Source organism: Psittacula echo (assembly GCF_963264785.1).
Source record: "Psittacula echo genome assembly, chromosome: 5".
Lineage (NCBI taxonomy): Eukaryota > Metazoa > Chordata > Aves > Psittaciformes > Psittacidae > Psittacula > Psittacula echo.
Window position 1 is genome coordinate 59,824,616 of NC_137739.1, and position 10,597 is coordinate 59,835,212.

The 10,597-nt window shown below is 41.3% G+C and overlaps 1 protein-coding gene across 1 annotated transcript in view; it reads left to right on the forward strand.

Annotated features, from left to right (window-relative positions):
• KCNK13 (potassium two pore domain channel subfamily K member 13) overlaps positions 1-991 on the forward strand; it is a gene marked incomplete at both ends in the record, with an annotated part of 127,234 nt that extends 126,243 nt beyond the window's left edge. The window contains one exon of the mRNA XM_080617927.1: positions 99-991. Within this exon, the coding sequence (XP_080474053.1) occupies positions 99-991 (893 nt within the window). The remainder of the gene's footprint in view (positions 1-98) is intronic.
• Positions 992-10,597: the final 9,606 nt, after the last annotated feature.

Sequence of the window (10,597 nt, forward strand, 5' to 3'; positions counted from 1 at the left end):
CAGGCCTGAGCTGCCACTTCATCAGTCTTGCATGTGACAAAACTGCCAACATGATAACTACAGGTCTGTTCTTTTCAACTGTTTGTTTTGTCTTCCAGGGTTTGGCATGACCACCCCAGCCACCGTCGGAGGCAAAATTTTTCTGATATTTTACGGCCTTATAGGATGTGCAGGGACCATTTTGTTCTTTAACCTGTTCCTGGAGCGCTTGATCACTGTCATAGCCTACATCATGAAGTCCTGCCATGAAAGACAGCTGAGGAGGAAAGGGGTTCTCCCTCACAATGGCCGGTGGGGCTCAGGGACCTCTGAGGTAGACAGCCTGGCAGGCTGGAAGCCCTCTGTGTACTATGTCATGCTGATTTTATGTGTAGCATCACTCATCATTTCCTGCTGTGCCTCTGCAATGTACACACCGATTGAAGGGTGGAGTTACTTTGACTCACTTTACTTCTGCTTCGTGGCCTTCAGCACCATTGGTTTTGGAGATCTGGTCAGTAGCCAGAACATCAACTATGAGAGCCAAGGCCTTTACCGCTTTGGCAATTTTGTCTTCATACTCATGGGGGTGTGCTGCATCTATTCCTTATTTAACGTGATCTCTATTGTTATCAAACAGTCCATAAACTGGATATTAAAGAAGTTGGACTGCAGGTGCTGCCACAAATGCCAAAGAAAATTATTCCGTTCACGGAGGAATGTGGTAATGCCAGGAAATGTGCACAGCCGGAGAAACATCTCCATCGAGACTGATGTTGTCAACGAGAGCGACACAGACGGACGCCGGCTGTCAGGCGAGATGATCTCCATGAAAGACTTCCTGGCCTCCAATAAAGTCTCACTGGCCATCATGCAGAAACAGCTGTCAGAAACTGCTAATGGTTATCCGAGGCAAATGAGCTCTAATTCAAAGCAAAATGGATTCTCTGGTGGGGTTGGAGCCCTAGCAATTATGAATAACAGACTGGCAGAGACAAGTGTGGATAGGTAAAATAATAACAGTAGTAACAGTGAAACAGTGGGAACCATTTCAACAAGTACAGAAACAACATGAACCACGCAGAAACGGCTAGGGAGATGGCGTCACCAGAGGGTGGGATGGATGTGAATGGCACCTTCTGTTGGAAGACCTTTGACACTTTTTTGGGGCTGTCACTTAATGTCTTTGCTCTTTGAATTGCACCAATCTCAGCCTTCCTTCTTGCCCGCCCTTCTGTTCCTCAAGCAGGTCACTGCATGAGAAATTTGATTTAGCCTTCAGATCAATCTTCCCTACCTGTTCTCCTCCATTTATGTGAAATACAGATTTCAGAATAAGAAATCTGTGATATGGGAAGAAATCAAGTGTGTCTACTGAACACATTCTTAATGCAAATACTGTTCTGAGCTCTCAAGTATGTCTTACTCTTGTCATATCCGTTTTCTGAAAGTAGCTTATCTGAGACCCAAAGAGGAATCAGTCCTTCTCTATGATATTGCAGATCCAATTTAATGGAAATTAATATGAAAGTTCCTGGGACTATTGTGGATCTATTGTGATGTGAATGAGAAGAGAATTTGGCCTTTATAATTTAATTTAGTCTTCCCTTTAAAAGGATACTGTCAAAAGTGATAGAATAAAAATTCAGCCTGCTTTTGTTTTCTCCATTTGCAAAATGTGATTTTTCTTTCTAAGCTACTTTTACTTCTAGAATTGAATCCCTGTGGCTTTCTATTTCAGAATTACCAAATTAAATTGGAAACTGCCATACTGATGAGTTGTATCAATTATTCCACAATAACAGAGACTTTTCCAAATTTCTGTTCATATTTTGCTCAATTGTGACTGAAGCAATTGAACATCAGCATTATGTAATGCGCAATTAGATTGCTGTGCCAGCATTCAATGTATTACTGTAAGTGACTGTGATCACAAAATCAATTCGGCAGTGTCCTTTTTACCTTCCATGTAATTCTGTCATTCTTCACCTGTTTTTCTGCCTTTTGGTGATGATAATGACAGGGTCTTGATTACGGAAATAGAAAATGTTTAACTCCTCATTTTTCTCAATGAAGTGTTCTGAGTGTTTATTACGACTAGAAAGGAGACTTCAATGAGAAGAAAAGTAACAGTGAGAATAATATAAAAACAGGAAGAAAAGAGGTGATCTTTAATGACAGTGAAATCATCCTTTGTATTAGGTAACTGAACAAAAAAATAAGGGATTAAGTTACCATAAAGTCTAGCAAGAATTTAAGGAAGATTGGGCTGAATTTCTGATTCTCCTTTAACCATGAAGTGCATTAAAGCTAAACTATGTATGAGAGTGTAAATAAGGAGATCTGGTCACGAAGGACCTGATCCAATTCCCCTGAAAAGAACAGTACATGCATCAGGACTACTGTTTTCTCATAGCTGGAAAGCCTTGCAGAATACTACAATTCTGGGGAATTTAAAACACCATTGTGCAGTTCTTAATTTGTCTCATACAGAACAATGCAGATAGCCTCTTCATTTTAATTTGATTAGGAATTCATATAATATCCTTTTTCTTTATCCTGGCCAATTGTTATTTTATTTAGGTTCATAATACTGTAGAAAAACATTTTAATACTTATTTTAAGCAATATTTGGATTTGAAAACAAAACCAAGCCTCTTGGAATCCTTTTATATTGTAAAGAAAAAAAAAAGATATTAAACAAATGTACTTAACTATTGAAAAGAACTGCAAGCTCCTTTGACATATTACAGCTAAATTGTCCTGGTTAAAAGTCAAATGCTGCTGTCATTAGTTAGAAGGAGAGCTTCGAGCTGAAGCCAAGCCATTAGTCCAGATTCTGATATCAACTCAGCTGTGCAGCAATGGATTACCTCTAATAGTACCCCTTCACATTTTCATTCACGTAAAATCTGAATTGGCTTCCAAAGCCTAACTTTGCTGAGAAATGCAGTCTGACTTCTTGTCGGTTTTTTGTTTGTTTGTTTGGTTTTTTTTTGGTTTGTTTTTTTTTTTGGGGGGGGGGTATGTATTAGCAAAAATTGCCACTGAATTATTTTAAGTGATATTACAGTACCCAAGATCTGTTACATTGTTACAATTATTTTTTTTCTCCCAAGACCTTCTTTGTTTCAACCTCACTCAATAAAAATACTTGGATATAAAAAGAGAAAAGTACTGCTCTGAAGCCTTCTTTCCAAATTGTAATGTCTTTGTTCACTGCCTGTAACCCTAAGATCTCATTTTACAGAAGTATTTCTCATGCTGTCAACTAGCAGAAATAGTTTAGGACTTGACCCTTTGCTTAATCAGGGCCCTCATTCTGGGCATAACAGCCAGAGTCTTGAGAAGTGCAGCTTATTTCTGCATTTATGCCAGTTATTAACTCTTAAGTTGCAAATGTCAGTTTGCTTAGAACTGAAGACAGAAGTTACTCAAGACTCCGTTTTCCAGATGACTGAGGCAATGCACATTATCATCTCAGACAAATAAATAGAACATGCAAGCTTCTTTCGTTTATTTATTATATAGTTCTATGTCATTGTTAATGAAGGATCTGGTTTCCATGAAGGATTTTCACTCAAATCCTTCCATATCTAATTAGCTTTCAAAATTTTATTTTGGAAGTCTAAACATAGAGCAATATTCATAGCAAATAGGTGGGAAAGCAAATCAAGGAAGATAAAAATAAGTGAAATTGATGAAAATAGATGAAACCTGACAATCTGTGGGCAATTCAACAGATATTATTTAGCTTTTAGAATGTGACACATCCTAGTAGCAGATAGTTAAGATAGTCTTCAGATGATTTCAGCTGCTCCTACAACATGAAATAGTTACGTTGCTCTTTTCCGTTCTTTGTGATGCCAAGCCTCAGTTACCCAGCATCACAGAAGAATCTTCATCAGCTATGTTCAATAGATCTGAAAATATCTACAGTTATGAGAGCAAGGGACTACTATGTAACCCTGATCAAACAGATTGGGCAACACTGTATGAGATCTTTGGTGTACACTAGCTAGCTCTTTGGTGTAGCTAGACCAATGTATGATAGCTTTATTGATCAGTCCTGACCTGCTCTTTCAAACACTGGCTTCCTCATGACTCAACCCTGCCAGTTGTAAGGCTCTCTGAAGTGATTCTGTGGTCTGATTTCATGTCCACAGAAGGTAAAGAGGGAATAAGTGCACTAATTTTGTGTAATAATCTCTACTGAGATGAGAATTGCCATTCCAGAGATGAAGGACCAGTACATTCTCTGACTGTGCCATCTTGTATCATGCCCCTGTCCCCAAAAGGTCTGACTTTGTCACTGAGTTCCCCCTCTAGCACCATGCTGAACATTGAATGAGGCAGCTTTACCTGGGAGACCAGCAGAATTCTTAAGGAATATTTGGAGATAAATAAGACTTTTAAGATCAGAAAGGGAAATTTCTGACTGCAGTCCAATAGTACTTCTAAAGTTGTTTTTAATAAAGGCATTGATGGGGAAATCCCAAAAAGTTCAGTTCATAATGTATGATCAGGTTGTTAAAGTTGTAAAACGTGTGGAGATATAAACAGACATGTGCCAAAAAAAAAAGCAGAATTTAGCATAGGAGTGAAAAATGGCCATCCTGTGTGAAAAATAAGTTAGAACAAAAATACAGACATTTCTTGAATTACTTTTCAAAGTAGTGCTGAGGAACTAAAGGAAATAGTGTCAAATAAGCCAGGGATCTATTTTCAAAGCTGTGTAATCTAAATTTTAATGCCATATTGCTTAGCACTAAAATCTCAATCAACAAGACAGAAACCTGCTTTTGAAAATGCTGAGTTTCCCTGTTGCCTGCTATGAAATTGCATGATGGCTAATGAGACAAGGGTGTAGGGACTTTAATACAGAAATGTTTTGGGGGAAACCTTGAATGTACTAAGGCTCTGAAGCTGCACTTAACTGGTCAGGAGTACCACTAAAATCAGAAGGTTAGATGCAGGTTGCAGCCTGGCAGACTGAAACTGAAAGTCCTTAATGAAATAATCTCCTGGGAGTTGGGTTTATAGTTATGCCTTAATAATGTTATTACTGTACAATATAATTATTGCACATCGAAAGGAAATATTTAGTGCTAACCAAAATACAACCAAATAAGTAAAGGCAGCTCTTAGGTTTCTCTGGCTAGTCTCAGGTTTTGTAACATTTGTATATCAGATGCCTTGCTGGGTCTGTAGGCATCAAAGGAGTTAGTTACATTAATTTCTCTCCATGAAGGACAGGTCCTCTTTTTACAAGGACATGAATAGGCCTTTTCAAAGGCATCTAATTCCTGCTGAAAGTCAATTCACTTCCCATTACACATTGACTTTCAGCAAAAGTCAGGTACCTAATTCCCCTAGGGAATTCCAGAATCACAGCTGTGCATTAGGTTTTGAATCTAAGCTGACCTGACAGTGTCCCTGGAAAGTTCAAACTGTTGGAGCAAGGTTTCAGTAAGAGCTGAATTCATTTATTTAAAAGCCTTTTATGGTGAAAGCTTTGCATCAAGCAAATAGCACAAGCAACGTTTACAGTTTGCTTGATTTAATGTTGGCCTCTGACAGTTTTAATTATATTTGACACATTTATAAATTTAGTAACAAAGATTGGGCTGGGCATCAAAAGCAAACCAGCTCCATTTCTCACACTGAATTAATCAAGTGAAAGAGGTCAGGCTGGGGAAGGAGCTTTCTAGTTAACATTATATTTGAATAAAGTTCCTCTGGAGGTGGAGGGTATTAAGTTGTTTGGATGACTTTTCTCCAAGGGCTTGGAAGTCATTGCTATGACCATTGCTATTGGCCTATTGCCAATGTCCCTGCTCTGGGAACAGCAGCTCAGTGAGCCTTAGCTGACAGAAGGGTCAGTATTCCAATCAATACAGTTTGCATCTTTTGTTGTTTTGATTTAGCTCACTAACATGTGGCTAATATCGTAATTTCTTGGACTCTTCAAGAGGTAGTAATTTTGTCCAACTTCATGTACAAGCTGTGGAGAATCGCCCAAGTGGTGTTTTTCCCTAGGCAGAAAATACTGCCAAATATACAAGTATAATCTGTCTATTTGAGAACTTTCACAGTATTTTGTTTAATTCAGGAAATAAGAATACAATCCCTTCCCTTCTCTCTATTTTCCAAACATCTCTTGGTAACAATGCCTATACAATACTCTGTGCTGACTGCTTAAAAGGTAACATTTCAGCAGAAAAATTAAAGCCATTGCTCATCAAGGTGGACCAACACAGTCCTATTCTTCATTAGATTTAAAAGAAACACTGAACACAAAGAATGACACTTCAGGCGCAACTAGTCAGAAGCTTTTTGATATGGCCCCTGTTTATAGAGCTGTTTCATGTCAAACCAGAGAAAAACCCTGTCACTGCAGACTTTTGAAAGCATTAGTAAATGCGAGAATAACCTTGTGGAATAAATACACAAGTTTATATTTTGCTTTTCTGCAGTTCCACTCTAATAATTGTCTGCGATTTACATTAGTTGAAATTATTTATTACAATAAAGAATGTAAATCTGCAAAGATTGTGAGAGGCATGATAGTGAGATTTGTTTCAAACAAAACATCTTTTTCCTCAGGCTGCGGCTGCATAGCTTTTTATAAAGGGAATCTTTGATTAAAAGTAGGATCCACAGGCTCTCTTTCCAAACAAGTGTGCTAGTTTATGAATTCCAAATGGATTTCCTATTAGGTGTCCATGCATAAGCTCCCAGTGAGAGGACAGATGGGCTAGTTTTCAAATATTATCTTTTGAAATGTCTTTCAAAGCTATTTCCCTTTTCAGAGCAATAGGACAGCGACAGTGTTTTTTGTTCGTGATCTTATCTGAGAGAACGAGAACTTAACCTTGTTTTTTGATGTCTTTAGAAGAAAATTATGCACATGAAAAAAGAATGAAAATAACCTTATATAACCTTTACACATACCATTTGGAGCTGCTAAAATCCTCCCCTTTTCACTAAGTTTAAGTTTGCATCAGAATTCAGTTTCTCCAGCTCACAGAAGAGGTTTGGTCTTACTAGTGAATGGACACAGTTCAAATCAAAGAAATTTGAAGTTGCATTTGTTCATCTGTTCTAAATGCTGAAAATGAGCTGATGGTCTCAATAGTGGGGGCTCTGTTAAGACTTAGAGTTAAAACGGCTGGAATCACCATTGCTCTCATTCTTCAGTGGTCAGGGAGACACCGAGTAGTACAGTCCTTATTGCTGCAGCAGCAGCAATTGCTGGCTGTTAACCTCTGGGTCTCATATTGCCTGCATCTAGTGTACAAGGCCAGATTAACCAGAGATAATGATGTCCAGAACTAGAATAATTTACTATGAAAGAAGCTTCTCGATGCTATCTAGTCACCAAACCCTTTTCCAAAGCAGGTCCAGCTTGTTCCTGCCCATCTTATCAAAGTGCAAGTATCTGCAATTTGCTGAATGCTGCTGCTTTGGTGTGTTGCACTCTCTTGTCGTGGTTTAAGCCCCGGCTGTAAATTAGAACCACGCAGTCTACTTCCCCCCCCCACTCCCCAGAGGGATGGGGAGGAGAATCGAAAGAATGTAACTCCCACGGGTTGAGATAAGAACAGTCCAGTAACTCAGGTATAACACAAATCACTACTGCTGCCACCAATAATAATAATGATAAGAGAAATAACAAGGGAAGAAAATATGATACCGCTCGCCGGAAAAGAGCCCGACCGAAAAAAGGACGTGCCCTTCCGGGTAGCTCCCAGTTACATCCCCGGGCATGACGTGCTGTGGTATGGAATACCTCTTTGGCTAGTTTGGGTCAGGCGTCCTGTCCCTGCTTCCTCCCGGCCCCTCCTCCTCCCTGGCAGAGCATGAGACTCACAAAGTCTTTGGTCAGTCTAAACATCAGTTGTTATCAGCTTTGTTCCGAGGCTGAAAGTCAAAAACACAGTGCTGCAACAGCTACTAAAAAGGAGAAAAACTGACTGCTACTGCTGAACCCAGGACAGTATCCACCCCTTATTCCATACCATTCACGTCATGCTCAGATCCCACATTTTCCATATACCCTCACTCTCATTTCAGTGCACTGTTATCTTAGTGCACGGACCAATTCCTATAAAGCTACTGAGTCCGTTCGGTTCATGATGTTGGGCTCCATCTCTTGTAACAGTCTTTCAGGGCAGGAGAGGCTGTGTGCAGTGTTGGATCGTTGTCTGCTGATGCTGATCGTTCCTTCACTGTAGAACTCATCCGGTTCTATCAAAGTTCATTCTCTGTTGGGATGATGGTCGGAGGGAAGTCAGGGCCAGTCGCTGGTGCCCTGCAGACTTCTAGTTGATGGCTATAGCAGGCAACAGCGTACAATTGAGTTCATTGTCTGTTTTCCCCTAAAATCAAATCCCCTTGAGGTACGCATCGGACTTCCCCATCTTCCCGCATTACCCACCAAGTATATCCAGGTCCCTGAGCAAAAGCAATCCCACGAGTGGGTTTGCCTTTACCTGAAGCAGGAATAACCCAGACTGTCTTCCCCAGCAAATTCTTCATGTGCACCACAGGAACTTTGTCCCCCTCTACAATATGTAAAAGTTCCGACTGGGCTGGGCCAGCCCTGTTGGCAGATCCTCTGGTGTTGACCAACCAGGTGGCCTTTGGTAAGTGTGTATCCCAATGCTTGAAAGTTCCCCCACCCATTGCTCTCAGTGTAGTTTTTAACAGCCCATTATACCGTTCGATTTTCCCAGAGGCTGGTGCATGGTAGGGGATGTGATATACCCACTCAATGCCATGCTCTTTGGCCCAAGTGTCTATAAGGTTATTCCGGAAATGAGTCCCATTGTCTAAAGTAGTCCACTTGGCCGAACGACTCGTAACATCGTCCTTGTATGGAAATCTTTCTTTCACAGCTGCCAAGAGCCGCCTCCAAAGACTGAGGGACTTTTTCTCTCTTGCAATTGCTTTGTCAATTCCCCCTTCTCTAGCAAGTGATCCCAGCTGCTTGGCTTCCGTACCTCCTAGTTCGTGACCATCGGCCCCATTGTCCCAGCATCGCAGCAACCAGGTGATGATGTGCTCCCCTGGTTGACGGGTAAAATCTTTTCGCATATTCCGTAGCTCCGTTGAGGTCCGAGGTCGAGAAGTCACCTCTTCTTCTTCTTCGTCATGTGATGATGACTCCTGACCAGATGCTGTCCTGAGTGGTGAATACATTGTTTCTTCATCTCGCTTCACCCTTCTTGCCTCTTTTTTGCTTTTTCTCTTGCGTAGAGGGGCAATCGATATTGGTACGAATTGGTCCTCTGGTTTAGCTGCAGTCATCACTGTGGTTTGAGTAGCAACAGTACTTGTTGCTGGGGGTGGTGTAGCTGCTGTGGTTGGAGCTGGGGTAGCTTCACTGTCTGTTGCAGTTGAAGTTTGAGTAGCGGCTGTACTTGTCGCTGGCGGTGGTGTAGCTGCTGTGTTTGGAGCTGGGGTAGCTGCACTGTCTGTTGCAGTCGAAGTTTGAGTAGTGGCTGTACTTGTCGCTGGGGGTGGTGTAGCTGCTGTGCTCGGAGCTGGAGAAGCTGCGCTGTCTGTTGCTTCGCTCTCAGATCCAGGGACATTTTTTTCCTTTTGAAGGTGCTGGATAGCGTTGAACAAGGCCCGGTAGGCATAGGCCAAGCCCCAGCACGTTGACATGATTTGTCCCTCTCTGGTATGACCAGGATGACAGCACACCTCATTTAAGTGTTTTACTAATTCTTCTGGATTTTGCAGTTGTTCGGTGGTGAAATTCCAAAACACTGGAGGGGCCCACTGACCTAGGTACTTGCCCATACTATCCCACACACCTTGCCACTCATGGCTGTCCAGCCTCGGGGAAAATCTCTCGGTCCCCCTATTTTGTCGTCTAACCCCAGACAAGACCCAAACCCGACTCTGCTTAACTCTTGAGATCAGACGTAATGGTTGTGGACAAAACACACTCTGTATGCGTGCCAACATGGTGACCCCCATCATAATCAGCAAACAGGTCTCAACAATATTAAAAGGCCACTCAAAAATTTCAAAACTCTCAAACGATGCTGTAAACGGTCTGGGAGGGGCACTGGGAGGGTAAAAGAATGTCTCCTTCATAGGTTGACCACCCAGGAAGGAGAAAAAAGATGTATAGTTGCTAAGCATTTGTATTATATACCTCCCAAAGTATAAAGGTGGTGACCACACTGGGAACACAAGCCAGATCAGTTTCATGATCAATCCTTCTATTGTATTACAAGTCATTGCTACAAAATACAACGAGACAACAACCTTAGCCCAAGCCCCACACTTGAAAAACACCAACACAGCAAATACCGGCTCTAAGTAACCTACGGCATATTGAGACTGTGAGATCAAAAACAACAACTTTGAGAGCCAATAAATCAGCATTGTGACGAGTGACTATTAATCTAAAACACTGAATGCTTATCACAAATACGATTAGACACACTCCGGTCAGATCTGTCGTTATCTCAACCCTTCGTGCCCCACGTTGGGCGCCAAAAAGAACTGTCGTGGTTTAAGCCCCGGCTATAAATTAGAACCACGCAGTCTACTTCCCCCCCCCACTCCCCAGAGGGATGGGGAGGAGAATCGAAAGAAT